Consider the following 22,046-nt stretch of genomic DNA (forward strand, 5'->3'; position numbering starts at 1 on the left):
ACCTGAGAGAGCATCTGACGCAAAGTGTTTCCCGGAAAAGTATGCTATGCGCCGGCTGGAGAGAAACAGAATTCCCCAAATCCCCGAAGCGGATTAGTAAAAGCAGTGGCAGTGGCAGGACTTGGCGGCAAAAGCTGGTGTCTGACTGGTAAAGCCGCGAAGGGAACCCCACCAATGTTGCCCCGTGTGCATTGCGTAATTGACGTCAATTTTGTTTTCGCACCGCGCATACCAAAGGAAAAGCAACAGAGCCAACAAAGGCAACAAAAATAAATAAAGGCCAAGCCAAGCCCAGGGAAAAAGAGGGCTGCCAGTGGGTGGATTTTTCTACAGTCTTATCCTCTAGCCACCCAAGGGGAAATCCAATACCCCGAGACCGAGAAAATAATTTGCCAAAATATAGAAATTGTGTCGCCGTGCAGAAATATGCAGAGATATACTACTGATATATTGAAAACTTGAGGCCGGGGCCCAATAAAACAGGAGCTACGACAATTTCCATGGGGGTGGCATCGGCATCGGCATCATATTTCATTTATTAGCAGCGAGCGTGGCAGGCATTTTTATTTATGCCCCATAATGCCGGGCATATGTGGCCCAAATGGGAATTGCCTCTCCGCCGGATAAGCATTGAGGCAAACTGAGGCACTCAGAGCACAGCTCCTGAGGAAGTCTGAGGAAAAAATTCCCAGAGAAGACCTGGGGACGTAAAAGGGGAGAGACGAGCAAGTTCGCTGAGTGCTTGGCAAGTAAAAGTAGCTTAGAGATTTATGCGGCATTTGTTTCATTGAAAATTTTTGTGTTAAGCTGCACTTAGCAGCTCTCCAAACTTTTTGGTTAATTAAAAGTTCAAGCTAAGAAATAAAAGGAAATTTCTGGAGAGTTTCAATGGAGAAAGGTATATTTTAAGAAAAGTTTATGGGTTGTTTATCAGGGCAATACACATTTTAAGTTTTAAAAGAAATGGTTCTGCTTTAAAATTTATAGAATATATGGAATGTTTTTAAAAAATATAATTTTACATTAATTTTAAGTATTAATTCCTCTCCACAGAAGCGACTTTAAAAAGGGACAAAGCCAATTAGGGCATATGAAATACCATTCTGAAAATCCAGCTAAATAGGCCAAGGCAAAAAAATAAAAATAAATAAAGAAGTTGGGTTCCTTCCTTGGCACGTGCGCTATTAAATATGCAATAAATTATTTTTGCTAGTTTCTGCCCGCCTCCTCTGCCTCCTGCTACTGCGGAATTCGCTAAGCTGCCTGCAAATTATAGAAAATCCCCCAAAGACGCCCAGTCCAGAGATGTGGGGATAAAGAAAAAGCCAATGTAAGCAATAAGCAGGAACACCATTATCTAATGCCCGTCGCGCCATTCAGGCATAAAGCCTCCTTTCTACATTCGCCTTTCCTCTCGTGGAAAACTTCTTAGGCCCGAAAATAGTGCGCAGGAAATAAAGCACAAAAAGGCAATAAAAATTTCTGCTGTCCCCACGCACACACCAACACACGACGACGACTATTTTGTAGATGCTGGCCGCACAGCTTCCGGGCCAATAGAAATGCCAGAGCGTTCAACAACAAAGGCCAAAATCCAAGAGATCCAGCGGCCACCCTTCCAGAAAGGGCCCCCAAATCCGGGGACTGGGCCTAATGGCCAAGGCAAACAGACAGACAGACAAATACAGATATAGAAACGGAGACGTCGCCAGCAGCGGATTTAAGTGCAAGTGATTTATGTCCTCGGAGATGTGGGCGAAAGTCAGTGGTCTGAGTCGAGGTTAGAAATTAGCCAAAAAGAGAGTCCATACCAGCGGGAGCCAAATTGCAATTTTTGGTCGCAAAAAATAAATCAATCAAAAGTTCAATGACGAAAAATCATGAAAAATACAATAGAGAACACAGGAAAAATTAAATAAATATGAAAATACTAAGGTTGATCTTCACCAACAAATATTCACCAATGAAATTCACCAACAGGTATATTTACCCAATGATATTCACCAGGTGATATTCACCAATATATATTTTATGAGGTATATTCATAAATTTATCAATAAATATTCTATAATATTTATTAAGCAATTTAACAATGAAATTAAATGCAACAATCCTTTTCCAACAATTCACCAATACACTTGTTTAAAAGAACTCGATTATTTTTCATATGTTTGATCCCAAATAATAAACTTTCTCCCCGTGCATTTAGCAAATATTTGTGCCCTGGAAAAAGGGTTTAAACGAGAAAGAGCAACTCAAGACAAATTCAATTAGCAGCGGTCAGTGGCTACCCTTTCAGATATTTGAATCATAGGAAATAGATGCCCTTCAAGCTGGATTCAATTACACGTTACAAGTGGTCAATACCGGCTAAGCGGACTTAAGGCCCCCTTTTATATTTTCCCTGTGGTCAGTTGCGTGTTGGTGTAATTGAAAAGCACTCAATGGGGTCAAAGGGATCGGGAATTGGACTGGGTATCGGGGGTGGAGATAGGATCAACTGCTGACTAATCGAGTTTAAAACAAGCGTAAATTGTCCTGGCCTTTCCTTTTGATATTCGAGCGGACTTCAGTGGCGTTTACTTGCGGTGCCAAGTGCAACGAATACGCCGGGTAATTAATGGTAATTGTCCAAAGCTGAGCTCAGCTGAACCCACATAGGGCTTCCCTCAGGTGAGCAGGCCATAAAAAATATACAAGGAGAGGGAAGAGAGGTGCACTGCATTTGCCTAATGACACAAAAGTAAACCGTCCAGCGACTTTGTATAATTTCCACCGCCTTTTCGTTAAGCTCTTAAACCGATTTGCAGCTTAGTTGAATGGCCAGGAGATAGAGGAGCGACATCAGTGCAAATATTTCACAAAGCCAAAAAAGCTAAAAAATGAAACCAAAACTCCGTGGTGTGTTCATTGGAAAAAATGCCTTAGGGCAAGACAAAGACAGTGTGTGTGTGTTTTTGGTTTTTGTTTGGTGGCTTGTCTTGTGGCATTTTTACGGCATAAATTTCCATTGAATTGATACTTTTCGAGACTCTACAACCAAAAAAAAAAAAGGGTTGACACAATCAGGTAGAGTATTTCCTCCTGTCGGTCGCCGTCCTTTGAAGGCAGCACAACACTTGAGCCACAAAATTTCATTAAGATTTCAAAAATGCTTTTTGCTACGATCGATTTCCTGGAATTGCTTAAAAAGGAGTTAAAATGGAAATATTCTATAAAATATTTACGACTAGAAATTAAATTTTGTGGGCAAAAGTTTTCGATTTAAATTAAATTGATTTTTTGTTGGCCTTAAAAAACCAGAGAGCCGTCAGTTTGGCATGTCTCTTGACGCCCAAAAACCCAAAGATTTCGTTGACCCAAAAGGTATCGCATTCAACGCTTCATCTACAAGCCTTTTGCAATTCCCCTGACGAAACCAAATTCTGATCAAAAATCCGAAACTAACACTAAAAAAAAAGGCAGAAAAACAGACGAAAGATCAGCCGCAGACAGCGAAATTTTGTGGCAACTGCATTGAAACATTAGCAGTGATGACATTTCTGCGGTCAGCCAACCCCCGGGTCCACCCTCCAAAATGTCTGGGGATCGTCTGGTTTTGTTGCTTTTGATGGTTGAGAGAAATTCCTGCCAACGCGACACTTCATACATAATAACAAAAGATCGCAGGGATCACAAAGGCCAAAAAATTGTTAACCACATTAAGATATGGGGTATACCTGATACCCTGTATACTTTTGTAAGAAGTACTAACTATTTTTTCCTAAATTCTACTACTTCCAAGCTGCTTCTAATAGTAAATTCCCCTAATGCTCTAAAAACCTCATGAAAATACACACCAAACCCGTCATAATGAACTCATTTTATAATCCCATCACCCGAGGGTATTTGGACCTTCGACGTTCAAACCCAAAAAACCCATCAAGCTTTCAGTTCTCTTTTTTTTTTTTTTTTTGTAGCATTTGTAGGGCTTTCGTTGCCTTTTGGTTTATTAATTGTAGCCTTGGACTTGGCGATGGTCCGTCTTTGTTTCTCAAATGAATGCACAAAATTTCGGGACAAGTCTGCTCTGCGTTGCGGTTTCTTTTGGGCCACAAAACGCAGACAGTATGACGACGTCGAAAGCCACAAGAGCCGAAAGCCGAAAGCCGAAAAACAAACAAATACAAAAAAAGCCAAGCACATAAAAGTAAATTATAAGAAAGAAATCCTTTTGGCTAACTCGTGTTTCTCTTTTTGAGGTGAGAGTGCGGCTAATGAGCCAAAGCCAAAGCCAAAGTCTCTGCCTTGGATCCTTCTTTTTTTTTTGTATTTTATCTGGAGCTCGGCCTTCGATTTCAGAAAAACCAGTTGAAAGAGTTTTTCGGTAAAAGGGAGTGGATTGACTTAATGCCTATAAAATTATAGGTTTCTACTCGGACAACCCAGCTTGGAAAATTGTGTGCGAGAGCGTTTGTTTTGGGGCGTTGCTCGAGAAATTAAAGAAACTCAGCCAACACGAAAGAGCATTTTCCCCACTTGCTGGAAGAAAATGCCTTTGAATTGGTTTGACTTTTTGAAGAAACCCAGAAACACGCCCCAGGCAATCACGCAAAATGCCAAATTACATGTAGCCACCATTAAGCGAACGAACTCGAGCTCGAGACTCATCTAACACGCACCCAGAAGGGGAAAACACCAGGGTATTACCCGAAAAAAAGAGTCATTTAAGGTGTTTCTTACACGCGTTCGTTACCCTCGTGTGTTGGTAGAGGGGCAGCTGTCCAGAAAACGATCGGATGAACTGCTCGAATTTCATAAATTCCTCAGATTCAGACGCACTTATCCTGGCGTGATCCTTGTGGGCCGCCTGCAACTGGCAGCACCCCCAAAATTCTGTATCGAAATCCTCCCTCTGCTAAGAGGCTTACACGTGCCTTGGGTTTTTTTGTTGGTAATACGAGCCAAGCCGTTCTCAATTTACAGGCAATGTTAATGGAACAGGAGCCAGGGTCAGGACTGTGTTCAGTTCAACAGGGTAACTGGGTCAGTTTTATAGGTTATAATCAAGAGGAAATTGTGGCAAATATTACTATAAGATATGGAAATTATTATAAACATATTTAAAGGGTTATTTAAATATTATAATTATCATATTATAGTAGTAAATAATTGTTATAAATTGTAATCAACTTTGTGGCAAAAGTATATAATAAATATATAGTAGTCCTGTTCTGCGTTGAAAATCACAAAATGGGGTTGTATAATATTTTAAGCACTTGTTTTAAACACTTTTAAAACAAAGTTCAGTCCAAGCAATTAAGTAAAACTCTCTTGAGGTCATTTCACAAAATCCAAATTCCATGAAAACCTAAAAGAAAGTTATACCAACACTTAGAGATGACCTTTTTGCCCTAAAAAATTGTTTATAAACGCGGCTGAAAAGTAGAGAAAGATCCTAAATGATACAAATAAATCCATTTTTGCAGTTTTCAGCACCTAAAAATTCCAGAAAATCTAGAAAAGAACTGTAAAAAATCCAGCAAATCCAGTTTTAATGGTCATCCTTCTTGGGTCTTCAGCTGCTTTCGGTTCCCAGTTCCATAAAAGTCCTCCAATTGCTTAAATAACTAAGTTTAGGTCAGAGAAAAAATCCATTTGGTTTTTTTGTTTTATACTTTTCAAATATATTTTGGTTTTTTTTTTGTTTTTTGTTTTGTTTTTTTGTTGTTGTTTGTTTTCGTTTTTGTTTCTTCGTTTTGTTTTCATATATTTATTGGCTAACTCTTTAAACTTTACTCTGTAGTTCTTTTTTGTTTTGCTTTTACTCTTAATCCTTCCTTGTTTTAATTATATTATTAGTATACAATATAAATAATTAAAAATATTACATTAAAATGTATTCGTATATCGTATAGAAGTTGCTGGTTGTTTTTGTTTGTTGTTGGATTTTCTTTATGTATATTTTACTTTTCCTTCTCTTAATTTTTGATTGCGTTTTCTCTCATCGTCATCGTCTTATAACATTTACTTTCATTTTACAATTTTGCTAAAAACTAAATAAAATGTTTTGTTTGTAAAAACAATAATAATAATAATAATTATTAAAAAATGTATGCTCAAATTATTGTTAATTTGTTTATTTTGTGTGTTTCTTTCTTGTTTTATATATTTTAAAAATAGTAAAAAGCAAAAAAGCGCCTTCTTTCGATTTTTAAAACATATTTACGTATATATTTTGCATCATTTTTTTTTAATTTAGTTTGTTTTTTTTTTCATTTTCATTTTTTATTATTATTTTTACTTGCGTTATATTTTTATAAAATATCACCTAAAGCAATTACGTATTTCAGTTTCAGTATTTTGTGTGTGTTTGTGTGTGTATTTTAAGTTTATTTATACAATGCAACAATAAAAAATTTTTGCTTGGTTTTTATAATATTTTTTAGCAAAACATTTAATACAGAAAATCATTAAAGTATAATGGTTCAACGAAAATGCAAAAAGCTCACACAATAAATCATAGGAAACAAAGTTTTTTCTCTCCTTTTTTGCAACAGTGTTTTTTTTTTTTTTGTTTTTAACTAAAAGCGGCGAATTATGCTAACAGAAAAATTATTACATAATTACAGCAATTTTTCGAGTTTAAATTTAGTTTCTTACATACAAGATTTTTAGGTTTTTTTTAAGGGTTTTGAGACAAAGTACAACAACTATTTGAATTTTCATAATTTTGCAAGAAAGTTTTCCCTCATTTTCTTGTTAGTTTTGAAAAAATAGTACAAAAGCTTTGTTGTTGTTGTTTCTTCTTGTTGTTGTTGTTGTTTAGTTAGTTGGCTATAATAAACCGCTGGGAAATCGGTTCAACTATAGTCTAAGTATACAAATGACTGCCCATATAGCTGAAGGAGCTGCTGGATCGACTGATCGCAGCTCGATTTAAGTACATTTATTTGTATTTTGTAGTTTTTGTTTAGTAGTAGTGTTCTACAACTCAAAATAGTAGTAGAAGTTAGCAGTAGAAAGTGTTTTGGTAGCTAGAGAAGAATTGCGTTTTCTCATATCCTTTCGTATTGCATGTTGAGGGTTACGACTGCCTAGGGTTCAGGGGGCCTGACTAAGAACTATATAACGTACGCTATAGTATACAAGTTGGGGGGGATTGGAGGGTAGCGGCTGCTCCTTCTCTCCTTCTAATTCAATTAAATTACATTTAGCTTTCCTCCTTCCCTTTATATTTATTTAATAATAATAGTATCGCGTAGTTTTCGATTTGCTTCGTTTAGTAAATGCTTAAAGTTTGTTTAGTTTTAGTTGGTTTTGCTGTTTGCTTTTACGTATATCAATTGTTCTTGAAAGTTCCTCGGCTCATTTAAAATGTCGATCGTTCGGATCCTCAATTTAATTAAATTAACTTTAAGTTTCTTAGTTGTTGTTTTTTTTCGTATTTTTTGTTGCTTTCTCTATGTAATAAACAATAATGTTTTATTCGTATACTTTGCATTTGAACTCAGGTTTTGGGTTTTTTTGCTTTTCTGGTATCTCTTTTTTACGTATATGCGTTGCATGATGAGAGTTGAAAACAAAAACAAAAAAAAAAGTGATTAACGAAAATATCCTTATGTCTTCTTTTTAACATTCTCTTCCTTTTTTTTTCTCTCGTATTATTTGGCAAGTTTCGCTCCAGTGTTGTAAAACACACGAAGGGAAAAAGGACGTTTTGTTTTTAGAAAAATCGTATACACGTTTGCTAAATTGAAAAATTCCCGAAATTATAGAGGAAATTAAAAATTTTCAAACTAAGCTTTAGAAAATATATATTTATATATATATGTGGGGATAGAAGTTTCTAGGAATTAACTATATACTTCTTTCTATCTCTTTCTTTTCTTTTTGTTTAAGCGCAGCCTAGACTGGATTTTAGTTACAAACTACATGGCTAAGCTTTATCTTTATATTAGATCGATTTTCCGTATATTTATAGAGAACTGATGGGGGGGGAGGGGGTTAAAATCGGGGCTGGACTAGAAGTCCGCCTCGTGTTTGATGCGATAGCTGGCATAGGTCTCCTCCAGCGGTGAAAAGTCTTGGGTGCTGGGCTGTGTGTGTGATCATTCGTTTGGTTTTTCCAAGTAATTGGCACAGATTTAGGTAAAAGAATTTTGGGGTTTTAATGGTTGAATATAGATAGAGAGATTTTAGAAAATGGGAATAATATTCTTTGTGGGCTGTGTGTCTGTCTGCTTGTTGCTGTTGTTGTTGTCATCTGAGAGGAGGGACTTTTGGGGGGTATTTCAAATATTTACAAGTTTACAAACTCAACAAAACTCAAACCGATAACCGAATAGGTTATCGATACCCGCCGACTAACTGACCAGGCCCACGAGATATCGGGGACAGAAGAGTCAGAGGCCAGACTTTCGTATATCATATAATCAGTATACATATATAATATATGCGTATGCTTGGGTATTATATATATATATAGTTTCTATATAGAACTCTATATAGAGTTATGTGTGCATATGTAAAAATGTTAAAAATTGGTTAGATTTTTGGGGGGTTAGTAAACTTTCTCATAATATAAGATTATTACTTCAATTCTTGTTGATTGGATTTTAATATTTAGGGGGGACTTTTTTTGTTTTTTACTTTTTTCAAGGGGTGTTCAGTATTAAGTAAGGGGGAAAAATAATCAAAAATAGTTGGTTGGTTGGTTAATGGTTTGTGTGAGTGTTGTTAATAATAATTAATAATATATTGGCGAGCTATATGGGCCTCTTGCAAAAACGAAGTTCTCGAACATTTTCATATTGTTGTAATTTAGTTCTCAATTACTTTATGCTTTTCATTTTCTTTGTTTTCTGTTTTCTTACTTTTGTTTTCGGTTTTTTTGTTGTTGTTTCTTTAGTTGTTGGTACTTTTTACAAATTAAGCGAAATTGTTTGTTGCTCTAATTATTGTTGCTCAGTTGCTTTTTGTTTATCTTTTATCATTTACAATCTGCTTGAGATATATAAACTGATATTTGTATTTATTTTTTCTTTTTTTTTTTTAAGAGGGAGTGAGATAAGCTGACGGGCAGAAAAGAACAGGCGCGAAATCCAAAAAAGAAATCCACTCAAAAAGTGCATAGTTTTTGTCTTTCGTTACTACTCTTTGCTGCCTGCAGCTGTTGTTGGAACTTAAATTTATGGCATTTACTGTACACAGAAGGAGGAGAGCAAACAAATTTTTTGGCCGTGGCAGCAACGGTAGCAACATTAATGGATTGTCCATATATATATGAAGATATATATATATATATAGACACACGTTCGTAGTTCAGTCGGTTTTCGTTACGCGTTCGTTCGAGTCGGTTATCAGTTCGGTTTTCGTGGCCGAAGCCTCGTTTTTTTGGAAGCTCGTTTGTCGCTGGTACGTTACTCATGTCGGTTACTGTCCTCTCTGTGCCGCCAGCCGATGTATGTTGCTGCCGTATGTGTGTGTATGTTGCCGCTGTCGCATAGCTATGTTGCTGCCGTGGATGCTGCTGCTGTGTGCTGCTGCTCGCCGGCTCGTAAAACTCCTCTGCTCTCCTTTATATTTTCGCTTTTGATTTGGAATTATTACTGTTTTTTGAATTGGTTTCTTTTAATTTGTAATAGGTAATTTTTGTTCAGCTTTCTTCGCTTATTTTTGTTTCGGATTCTGATTTTAATTTACAAAGTGTGTGTGTATATTATGGGTGTGTGTGTGTGTTTTTTTGGATTTGTTCATAATGACGTACAACTTCTTCTGCGTTCGGATTTGGATTTGAATTCATCAATATTAATATTATGTTTGATTTTTTTTAGATTTTTGTTTGCCGCAACAAGCAGCAACATTTTCGGTTCTTTACTGTTATCGGTTATCGGTCATCGATTATCGATTGTGGCATTTTCGATTTGGCATTCGATTCGCACTCCAACTCGATTCGATTCGATTCGATTTCGCTTTCGATTTCGTACTGATTGATCGCATTGCAATTATTATTATTATTGATTCATTTTAATCCCAGGGCATTGTGAGCACCCGCTTCGTTTTTGCAAGAAGGTCGTTATCGTACTACGAACATGGGTGCACCACCGCATTGTAGCTCGCCAATATAGGACCATGTGCTCCCGCGAAGGGGGTACTCACAACGTCTGGTGTACTAGCTCCATCGGTGTGCGACGTGGAGTCGGCATTGCTGCGCCCTTCTCCGTTCGCCGATCCCAGCTCCGGTGGCTTGGTGGTGTCCCGTTCGTCGATCACTAAATCTATTGGCATTTTACCCTTTAAACACGATATATACCGATGACAGAAGTTATCGCATAATTCGTGCACCTGTCGGAGAACGAGGGTTTTTGTTTTTGTTTTTTGTTTTGGGGGGAGAGAAGAGAAGAGAGAAGAAAAGAGATCATCAGTTGTGTTTTCGATTTTGTTTTTTAGTTCTCTAGAGATTTTATTGGTATCTCCAGAGGAAGGGGGCGGCGGTTTTAACAAAGGGGGTGCGGTGGTTTTTTAGGGTGATGCTACTCTATATAAAGGGGGTACTCTAAGAATTCGTAATATTTATATTTACAAGGGGTTTACTTATTTTAAAGGAGTTTCTTAAGTGATTAAAATATTAAGTGAAGAAATATGGTCATATGAAGTAGTAACGAAAGCAGTCTAGGTGATCGAATGGTTTGGTTTCCTTATTTTATTGAGGTAAATTCCATAATTGAATTTTTAGTTTAACCTTTTCGATCATCTATCTGTTTGAAATGCTTTATTTTATACAAGATCAGTTAATAATAAAGAATTATTTTTCACTGACTATTTTTGTTCTTATATATACACTTAAAGCGAACCTAAACATTGCCATACTTAGCGCCATCACATTCTTGCCACAATCAACCCAAAAAACCGGCTCATCCTGGCACTTTCCGCGCGATCCCTGCCCCCGCAAAATGGCATGCAAATTGCTTTTGATGCGTTACCTGCTAAACTCCATCTGCAACTCCAGACGATGGAGACCCAGAGCCAGGCCAGACCCATGGCCATGATGATGGCACTCAAAAATGGCTGAGGGACAAAGCCTCTCTCTAACCAAGGCCCATAAATATGCATAGAGAGAGGTCCGAAATAATGCACTGGCCGAAAAGGAAGTGGAAGGAAGGAGGAAGGCGGGCAAGCTCAGTGCCTCGGGGCACACTTTCAGCAAGGCAACCAGCCAGCCAGCCAGCCAGCCAACCAAGCAGCAACATCAGGCAGCACGTGCAACACTCGCATTAGCAACATGGAGATGATGTACACTGAGGGAATTCCGGTTTTCTGGATTTTTATACAGCCTTGAATCATTTTCTAAAAGTAATATTTTTCGTTCAGTGCCCAGAAGATCGCTGTGGCGTCAGCAGGAAAAAGGCCCAGAAGACTTTGGCCAACAGAATGCGTTTTTAAAGCCCTGTTGTTGCTGTGGCTGCCTCGAGTGTGTGTGTGTATGATAAAACAAATGCGATAAGGCCAAAGTGAGTGTGAGTCAGGCATACTATATGCAAATATGCAGGCAACAAAGAGAGGAATGCAGCCGCCGCCACGGCTAAAAAGAAATTAATTGCACTGGGCCATGGCTGGCAGACACAGCAGCAGCAGCAACAGCAACAACACCAACAACAGGGTGCTCCATTTAACCGATGCCTGGCATTTAATTTACGAAAAAGTGCGCGTTGCTTATGCAAATTGTTTGTTGTTGCTGCTGCTGCTGTGCCGTGTGTTGCGTTGCTCCTGTGCTGCTGCTTCTTGACTTCATTTTTTGTTGTATTTTTTGTATTTTTTTGGCCTGCGAAAGCTGCAACGGCGGCCAACGGGGCTATTAACTTGTTGCCCATTGCCCAAACTTGTCAAACTCGTTTGCAGGCTGCTTTCAATGTTATTGTCACCAAAAAAAAAAGCTCAAAAAAAAGATGATAAAAAGCAACGGCGGCCTGCAACTGGTTTATGACAGGACAATGTCAAATTTGTCGCCGCCGCCGCCGCTGCGCTGATAAGCAACAGTGCACAGCAGCAGCAGCAACATGTTGCTCTGGTGTATCAGTTTTATGATTGCATTTGTAGCTGTCAAAGCGACCATAACAATATCCATAAAGCTTGGAATTAGCACGCCAGCAACATGTTGCTGCTGCTGCTGCCGCTGTGCGCCCACCAAATTGATATGTTTATGATGCCGGCAGATGCCGAGGGAGCATCCTCATCAAGACCCTTCGGAGACTCAGCTTTCGATGCCGGCTGGCTGATAACTTTTGATTAATTTGTCAGCATTGTATGTGACATTTTCGAACGGCTCATTGCGATATTTATGACTGTCACAAAAGCAAGTCCCCCAGAAGGCCCCCATGTTGTTGCTGTTGCACATTCGCTGTTGCTGTTGCTGTTGCACATTGGGTGGGCCCTCGACATGCGGCAGCAACAAGAGGGCGTGCGTTACTGCCCGCTCATTTGTACATCCTGTTAAGCAAAACTTTTCACAGCAACAGCAGCCACCCCTCTAGTAGCCCCTCACAGCTTCCTCTCTTTACTCTATGTAATTCTAATCTCGATGCAAATCGCTCCAATCTGCGCAGTGGTAATTCTCGATTTCCGTTCATAGATAGGCCCCAACCGTTTAAAGTCAAAGTCCCCGGCACGCAACAGCCTCCAACACACTCTGGCTGGGGTCTAACAAGTTTCCGTAGCCAACTCTTTTCCCTCTGTGCTGCTCTGACATTTAAATGAAATGTAATTAATGGTAATATGGTATGCACTAGTCTGGGATGGAATGCTAACTGTATTGCTTTATAAATCTGTGGAAAATAGTCATTGAGAATATCATTTCTACTTGGCTTTTTGGCAGATCCCTCAGCTTGCATCATCGGTTTCAGACACCACAAAAAAAAATACTCAAAAAGCATACAGCTGTCGCTGGAAGCAATCCCGAAGCGATCTTGGCCAAGCCATCAAAACAAGGCCCCCAAATTGTTGTGTGTGTGTGTGTGTTTGTGTGTGCCCCCATGCCGATTCCGATTCTCCGATTCTCTGATACCCCCTGCCGGTGGAGGAGCGTGTGCAACTGAGTGACCCAACGTGTTGTGTCTCCGACTCTGGACTCCATCTCGGTCTGTGTGCTGTGTCTTTTTGTCCCACTGTCCATCAGGCGGTTAGTCCCACCGTCTCGTCGTCTGTTTGTCAATTGCAATGCCTGCCTGCCTGCCTGCTTGACTTTTTTGTTATTTTTGTTTAGTTTTTTGTGTTCTCCCCTTATATTTTTTGCTGTATTTTATTTTTTGTTTTTTATTTTTATTTTTTGCATGACTGGGGAGCTAAAAAGCTGGAGAGACTGGGAGCTCTGTGTGTGACTGAGGCCCAGACTGCGACTGAGGAACTGAGACTGCCAAACCAGTTTTGACAGACACAAGTCTTGAAAACGTCTTTTTAACTGATTCTGTTTGCTGTAGCAACAAATATGCACAGATACAGATATATATATATACATATAGATGTTGTATTATTTTTGTTGTACTTTTTTTTACCAGCCCGCACATTTTATTTAAGTATATTTTTTGTTGTTTTGTTCTTTTGCATTTATATTTATTTTATACACCAAAAAATCGACCGCTGCATTTTGTTGGCTGCATATAAATGAATGTGCTTTATTTTTTGTTCGATTTTTTATCCTTTTTTTTATATACATATATTTTTTTGGGTTTTTGTACAAGTTGCTACAGTTCTTTGTTGGTTTCGTGTTGTGTGTCGCAAGCTGTGTGAGTGACAAATGACAAAACAAAAACCTGTCGTGGCCGCTGCTGCTGCTGCTGTGATGTTGATAAAGATCTTGACTGTTGTTTTGTTTTATATTTATTTCTTTCTTGCCTTTTTTTTTATTTTATTTTTCTGGCTTTCTATACAGGGTGCGCTGCAAACAAATTGCAGCTGGCCAACTGACTGACTAACTTGGCTTACTGCACTAGTTTTGTGCGTTTGTTTTGCATTGGACTTAGAAAGCGTTTTGCCAGGCTAATTGCACCTTGATTGACTCTTCTTCTTGTCTGTTCGATTACCTGTCATTAGCCTATATCTGGGTGGAAAAATGTACTCTCTACGCAAAGCCAAAAGAAAATAAAAAGAAACCGAAACGGACATCACATTCCACAGCAAATGACTTTAACTCTACTATATATTCCCTAAGCGTTGTGCTTGTATCATTTTATGCACACAAAAAAATAAATCGGAGATGAAACACGACTTGTTTTGATTTATGAAAAGTATTTTTAAACTTTGGAAAATTTAATTTAATTTTTAAAATAAATTAGAAAGGAAAAGTCAAGGTTTTCCCAGGCTTAGAAGAGTTTTGAAAGATTATTAACTTCCATTACGTCAGAAAATAACCCTTTATATCATAGAGATTTATAGATTATTTCCATTATATAGATTATTCGTTGAAACCTGCTTCGATCAGCTATGAACTCTAATTATATCGGCTTATTATGAAGCACTGAAGTTTTAATAGTGTCTGATGGCTAGGCAGGCATGTCTAATACCCATTTATAAGTCATGTTCCGCGGCCAAGATTTGTTCTTGATTAGCTCTTTTCTCAGTGTGTTCTGTCCAGTGTTTTGCATAATTTCTTACTTAAGACTTAATTGAAAAAAAGAGTAAGAGACGGGTTTTGCTGCTGCTGTTGGCTTGCTGGCCAGCTTAGACTTAAACTCCTGCTCTGGGTTTCGGTTTCAGTTTCGGTTTCGGTTTAGGTTCGCTCCACGCTTCGTTGCGCATTTGCCTAATTAATTTTCTCAGCACAGCAGCAGCAACAAAAATAAAATACAATACAGAAAAGAGGGGGTAGACCGGCATTAATTACGACCACGTTTGAGGAACAACTTCCATTAAGTCACAAGAGTGTAAGAGAGAGACTGACACGCACCCGAAGCTGGCAGGGCTTGCTTGCATATTATTTGAAATTAAAACAAATTAGGCAACCTGTAATTTTTCCATTTAGACAATAAAGTGTCTAATAATCAAGTAGGTGTTTGGAACCCTCACTCCCTCCTCTTGCGGCATTTTAAAACATAAGAGAAAACCTCCCCCACTTTGGTAAAATAATTTATGTTTGGCTTGGTGTGTTATCTAGGAATTTTCAGAGTTAGAAAATCGAGGGGAAGTTCTGCAGCAGTCATCACACCTCATGTATCAACAACAAAGGCAAAGGCCGAATAAAAAAACTGAATGCATTCCATTGTTCAACTCGAAATGTTATATTTCTTTTGCATTCTTTTATCTTACGCATGAAACTGTAACCAAAACTACATAAAACACCTGCCGCTAAAGCCAAATATTTGTGGTTTAGGCCACATCCTGTACATATGCCTAACAAATATTTCACTCTGATTGCCAATTAATTCAATTTTCAGCTGCACTTTTTGCCGTTGCCTTTAATTTAGACATTTTGCAAGTGTATTAGACAAGCTGCAGATATATGGTCGCCTGCTGTGGGACTCTACATTTATCCCCAACCCCAGGGCCGCCTTGGAACATGGCTCAATAAAATGTCAACACAAATGTTGGTAATTGAAATGCGCGCCCGTTGGCAACTATTTGCCTGCTCTTTTTTCGCGTTCTGGGCTCGGGGTTTTATATTTATGGGCCTGCTGGCTGGAGACTGTGTTTTGGGTCCTGCCTGGGTTCCTGGTTAAGCATTTTGGGTGGTCTTTTTGGGGCGTTGATAAATGATTGCCGGCGACTTGGCTGGGCCTGGCCTGGCTCTCTGGCTTTTTCAGTTAATTGCAATGACTAAACAAATGCTGCTTTTTCTGCAGCTTTGATGAGGTTGCATAAATGGATTTTCCCCCGATATTAAAGCTATTGGCATGGCAATGTTTAAGCTTGCTTAAAGCGTTGTACTTTAACTTAGTTTTGGGGGGGATATTTGCTTGAAAAGAAAGGTGTTACTTACTTTTTCTAATTCTAAAAGGTGAAACCGAAGTACTTGTATTGCTTGCACCATCTGGAAAGAGAGAAAAATGTAAAATTAATTAGTTTGCACATAAAAAAAGGAATTTAAATTCAAGTTAGAGTGACCAAAGCCGTTATTAAAGCATATAAATCTAGTATAAACTTTTAGATAACTAAAATTACCTCTTTTAAATGCCCAATTAATCTATAATTATTTATACAACACTCCCTTTTGGCCCCCATAAATGCACAACTACTGGATTTTATGTTGCTGGTGTGACCAGACCGCTAATTAAAACATCAGCTTGACATTTGACATTTTTACGATGCTGCTAACTGCTGCTGTGTGGCCTGCGTTTGGTTTTGGTTATTGTGTCTGCCGCTACTGCCAGGAATTCCATTTAAAACCCAAGACATGCCATAAACATTTTTATAGCAAGGGGTTTTCTCTCTTGTGTTTTTATTTTTTTGTTGTATTTTTTTCTCTTCCTTTAAGTGAGTGTTACTAAATGCACTTTTAAATGTTCAAACACGATAGCGGATAAAGGGGGAGTGGCAACCACAGGCTGGCATGCCAAAATGATTTATGGCCAAAGTACGCAGACGCGAGCGGGCCAAAAGATAGACACACATAGGCACAGGGCCATGGCCAAGAGTTGGCGATCTAGGGAAAAGAGTGGGGTCTTGGCGGAGGGCCTTCAGTGATTTTGTACTACAACTAATAAACTAATCTGCAAGTGCATAAAATTAAGGCCACCAGAGGCAGCAACCCACCCAGCCGCGAGCTAGCGAGTGGGTAAGTGACACATTTACGACTGCCGGCAATTAAAATTAGTTTTGCCCATAATCTCTTTATACTCTGCCAGACTTTTGCTCCACTATATATACTCCTTTTTTTGTATTTTTTTTTTGTATTTATCCGCCGACTTTAGCTTAGCTGCTACCCAATTGCACGGTTCGTTTTGCATTTTTTTTTGCACTCTTTGCACGCGGCATTTCCGTCTTGATTTACATTCTGCTGGATGCTGGCTGCCCTGCCGCCAAAATGATCTCTTTTTGGTCGTAAAAATTGTTATGACTCGGAATGCCAGGAGGAATACAAAAAAAAAAGAGGTAAAAAATAAAAGAAATAAGAAGGAGACTGCCAAAGAAGAAGGATCTGCCAGGTTAGTTGGATTAATGTGCTATGTGAAGGTATTTGCGGTTTAAGGATGCTTGCTACACCTTGAGAAATAGTAAGATTCTAGGTGAAACTAGCCATAAAGTGAATTCAATTAAGAGATAAAATATAGTTTATCTATTATTATAAAGTTAGACTTATTCTATTTACTATGAATTTAGTTAGTTGTCTTACTTTTCCCTTCTAGTTTTTTGATATATGTACATATATCTTCCTTTTTAATATCAACTCATTTCCCCTGTGCATTCTGACTCATATCGGTTCTCCTCAGAAATCTCGAAGCTCTGTTAACGATCATTTCCCTTGGCAGATTAGCATGAGTTCCCGTTTCCCCTAAACTATAATAATGCTCTTCGAAGATCACAGCCTCATCATGAGCTGCACTGCCGCTGATCATGATCAGCGCCAAGGTTGCTGTTTGCCGCCTGGCATTTGCCTTGGAATGCATATTCTACTAAAGTCAAGACGTTGGCTCCATTGTTGTTATATATATATATTTTTTATATATTTTTTTTTCTTTGCACACCCAAGGCTGCTGCTGCTGCTGCTGTTGCTGCTGCTGCCCAGGCAGCCCATTTAGAGAGTGCAAAAATGTCATATGCATCATTAAATCGTTCTGCTTCATATTGTCGTTCGCATGGGTTCGCTCGCGGCTGGCCCTCCGATTTTCCCCCGACTATATATATATGTATATTTGTATATACATCCCCCCAGAGAGCTGCAGAGAGCGAAAAGTATGGCAACGCTGTCCAATAAAATGACTAAACAACTCAGTTCAGTTCGCGCTGGCGAACAAATGCTCATAAATTGCGTTCGTTTGCCGAGGCTTTGCTCTTTTGCTAAATTCACTGTGATTTATTCTAAATAAAAGAAAATTATTCAATTGTCGTTGTCGTTTTGGGTCAAGGTGATACCCACACACACAGGCACACATACATACTACATTCAGCATAAAAAACAGCAACAAAAAAAATAGCCATGATCTTTGGCTTTGGCAACTTGCTGCCAAGGAGGCTGTGTGGCAACTTTGTTGCCAGCTTTGGTTTCTTTTTTGTATTTTTTTTTAGATTTTTGTAGTTTGTTTTTTACTTACCAGTGAGTCGACTTCGGGATCTGCGGTATAATAGGGTTTCTGTGATCTTATCTGCAAAGAGAAAGAGCAAGAAGGACAATGGTTAGTGAGTGTTAAATTTTACAGAGAGAAAAACAAAGGGGTTGTCATTCACAAACTGATTTAAGGCATCCCAAAAATCATATAATTATCAAATAAAATATCCAAGAATTTCTCTTTGTGCAAAACATTTACCAGCTGTTCTGGCCTAAAAGCCAAACCCTCTTCGTTGGCACTCTCCTCTTGCTATTTTATGATGGTCTGGCTGCCGATAAGCCCATGCCAAACCAAAATATTGTACACATTATAAAACTACAACAGCAAATCGGTTCCATGGCCTGGGAAACGCCACATTTGTGCCGGGCTCATCAGCTCATCATCAGCGGACCCAAAAACCGAGTCCGAAAAAAAATAAAGCAAAAACCCGGAGCCCCGAAGAGGTGACGATGCGACTCGCTGTGACCATAAAAGAGATTCTCGCTTTTATAGCAATCCCAGCCGGAGCACACGTAGATATAAAAATAAACCACACACTTAGATAAAGATCACAAAGGCAATATCTGGCTAGATAAAATGCCACACAGACCGTACAACCGTACAACCATCCAACCGACCGACCGGAGAAGGTCATCATCAAATGCTGTGCGAATTATTTGATATTTTTTCTGCTGTTTGGCTCTCACGGAACTGAGCTCTCGGATCTTCAGATATTCAGACTTCGGAGTCTTCGAAGATAAACATATACACACCCGCTGCGATATCTTATATAACGGTTGAGGGACCTGACCTTGTCCAAAATCCGTGTGTGTGTGTCTGCTTTGTTTGGGTTTTTGTGGTGCGGAGTTGTTGCTATTTTGACCACCCAGCCACATGCACCAAGGTTGCACTGCATGGGGGAGGTCCAAAGGCAGGGATTATATACGGTTCCGGGGATAAAAGATGTGACCCTGAAAGGGGCTAAGGGAATTATGGGTCTTGTTTGGTTTGAGGTAAGACCATACAAGAGGTTTTTACAGAGACCTCCCTCAGATGAGCAGAGATCTAGGGATAAGTAACTCTCATAAGAGTAGTTGCTGCAGAAATCAATAAAATGATCTGAAACTTGGTATCCCAACTCAAAAAACTCTAATAAAATGAAATATGCATTTTCCTACTTTAAAGTTTCTTTAATAATTAGTGTAATTCCACTTGAAAGAATACCCCATAAACCTTCAAACACACAATTCCCAATTAAACATTGGCGCGACCTTACGTGTTAGGCTGCCCTACTGATCTCCTATAGAGCTCAAGCTCTTCTAGATCTTCCAGAAAAAAATATATATATAAAAAGCGAGAAACACACACACAGAGAGACCAGAGGTCCAGCGGTCCAGTGGTCCAAGGCAGTAACGGCAATTTGAAATCAACTGAGGCATGTGCAGCTAATAATTACACACTTTGCACATGGACACACAGACGACGGACGGGGCGACTTGGAAGACTCGTACTCGCATCTAGATATGTGGGCACTTCCATACCATTGTACGATGGTCGTCGTATGAGAAAAACGCCCCATTGTGAGGCCAACAACAACAAGATAATAGCAAAGCACAAAGCACGGCCATTGAGGAAAAACGGGGGGGTTTAGAAGGGTGAAGCTGAAAAAGCGGAGCCAAGTTGCGTGTTGAGTATTTTGCAAAAGTTGTTGCCTGTTGGCTTTTATGTTGCATTTTCAAATGCTGGTTGGTCGAATGGTGTGGCACTAGCACACACACACACACACCCAGCACACCACATCGATATACAGATAAAATGGGAACTTGCCAAACTGGTTTCTACTATGCAGGCCCGTTCGGTTCGCGCTTTTGGCTTTAACTGATATGAAGAGAGCACAAGTTGGCCTGGCATATTGCACGCACTTTTGAGCCTTAAGAAAAAAAAAAAAGAAAAGAAAACATATAAAAAATGGCCGTTGGGGAACCTTGAGAAGTCCCCAAAAACATATCTCTTCCCATGCTAATTGAAGTTCCTCAAGAGAGACAGATATACATATACATGGGAGATTTTAAAAATATATAAATCATGTGGGCAACTAACTAAAATGCACAGCATGAGACAAGTCTATAAATACAAAATGTTCAGCAGTTGGGGCGTGAAAATGAAATGGAAATAGGAATTGGAATAGGAATGAAAACGAAATGATTTTCCCCCAGACTTTCCATCTCTTCAACATGCTGCAGTGCGTGGGCGTCTCTGCAGCTGACAATTTTATATTTATAGTGTCTAAATACAGGGAGAACCAAAAAATTAATGTTTTTTGACAGATATATATTGAAATCTATCAACAATCTATAATGGTCCTTATAATTCCCAACTAAGTTAAGCATAGATCGCTTTAATCTAGACTCTGGGGATGGTCTATATTTCTCAGCAAATGTATAATATTCTCTCAATTGAAATACTTAGAATACTCTTCCTGAAAAAGGTTACTTCCCCAGAGTGTAGCGCCATATATTTTGTTATATTTTGAATCTGAAACTCATTGAGTGGCAGACATCGTCACGCGCCCCAAACGGAACCTGAGAACCGCCAAGCGAACCCCATTCCTAATCAGTTTCACATGAGCACCTCATAAATTTCTATTTCTGTTTTTCGTTGTTTTCTTTTTTTTCTATTTATTTAATATTGTGTGAGTTTTTTTTTTGCGACAACAGGCGAAAAGAAATCACTACTGTTTAGATACTGCTCTTCAAACGCGCCTTTTTTATGATGCCAATAAATGCAATTATACAACCGGCAAAAGGTTTACAATGTCGCCGCGTCTCCAAATCGTTTGGCCCCAAAGATACAAAAAAAAAAATATATATATAACAAATAAAATAAAGCCAGGGCAAAATAAAAAATAAAAATCGAAACTAGCTGATGGCGTAGGTGGCCATAAATTTCCCTACTCTAGCGATTGTGGGGGAATTTTGAAATCAGTACCATTTCATCAACCACGTGCTATCATCCGCTGTCATAAAAAAAAGAAGGAAAAACTATATATACTACTTGGAGAGACAAATTATGATTCAATCAGGAAATTTCCTCAGACAATTATCGAAATGGGAGACGCCAAAGAAGAAAGCTTAAACTAGGCAACAAAAATCTGGGGGTTCATCAACAGCAAACGACACAATGTTATTATTATTTTTTTATTCAGCGCTCTCTTGATGGGTGGACTATATTCTTTTTATAATGCCAATACACATACGGTTGGGCATGATTTTATGGCCAGGTCGCGAGGCAATAAAATCATTCCGAGGAGATAGCCCCCGACTAGGGACAATAGTACTACTACTACAACCGGGTCTTTTGGTCTGCAGGCACTTGAGTAATATGGCCATAAAGCCCCTGTTATAGTTCCAGTCAGAGTTTTTACCCGGACTCGGGCACCGGGGCCATAAAGCAATTTATGCACCACCGACGGACGGGGACGACTTTGGAATCAGCGCGCACAGTAGCCGCCAAGCATTTCGCTGCCGTCAAACACCGGCTGTCGATCGACAGTTCGCTAAGTCTTTGGCCACTTGAGAAAAGAGTGCAGTGATAACAGTGATAACACAAGGCAGTAGCCAGTAACAACAACAACAACAAAGATTCGCAAATAGCTGAGTAATAGATGGTTGGTAGGGAAAACCACTTACGGAAAAGGGGAAAGTAAGGAAAGTGAGGAAAGTAAGGAAAGTGTGGGTTATAGAACCCAAGCTGAAAGTTCAAAGTTCTTTCCTGAAAGAAGAAAACCACTCCCTCTTATTAGTTGATCTAATTGCGGAGCCAAAAGTCAGC

General features: G+C 39.0%; 1 protein-coding gene across 3 annotated transcripts in view; it reads right to left on the reverse strand.

Annotated features, from left to right (window-relative positions):
- Positions 1–22,046, reverse strand: part of hth (Meis homeobox homothorax) — a 115,201-nt gene that overhangs the window by 74,686 nt on the left and 18,469 nt on the right. The window contains exons 4-7 of one of the 3 annotated variants that reach the window (XM_070286356.1): positions 18,222–18,272; positions 15,950–16,000; positions 10,141–10,326; positions 5,416–6,035 (exon numbers count right to left, since the gene is read on the reverse strand). In XM_070286356.1, the coding sequence (XP_070142457.1) occupies positions 6,018–6,035; positions 10,141–10,326; positions 15,950–16,000; positions 18,222–18,272 (306 nt within the window). In that variant the 3' untranslated portion in view covers positions 5,416–6,017. Of the gene's footprint in view, positions 1–5,415; positions 6,036–6,324; positions 8,079–10,140; positions 10,327–15,949; positions 16,001–18,221; positions 18,273–22,046 lie in introns of those variants that run through there. The other 2 variants (XM_017170998.3, XM_017170995.3) reach the window with 2 other exon arrangements.

This window comes from Drosophila kikkawai, chromosome 3R (genome assembly GCF_030179895.1).
Source record: "Drosophila kikkawai strain 14028-0561.14 chromosome 3R, DkikHiC1v2, whole genome shotgun sequence".
NCBI classification, from domain to species: domain Eukaryota; kingdom Metazoa; phylum Arthropoda; class Insecta; order Diptera; family Drosophilidae; genus Drosophila; species Drosophila kikkawai.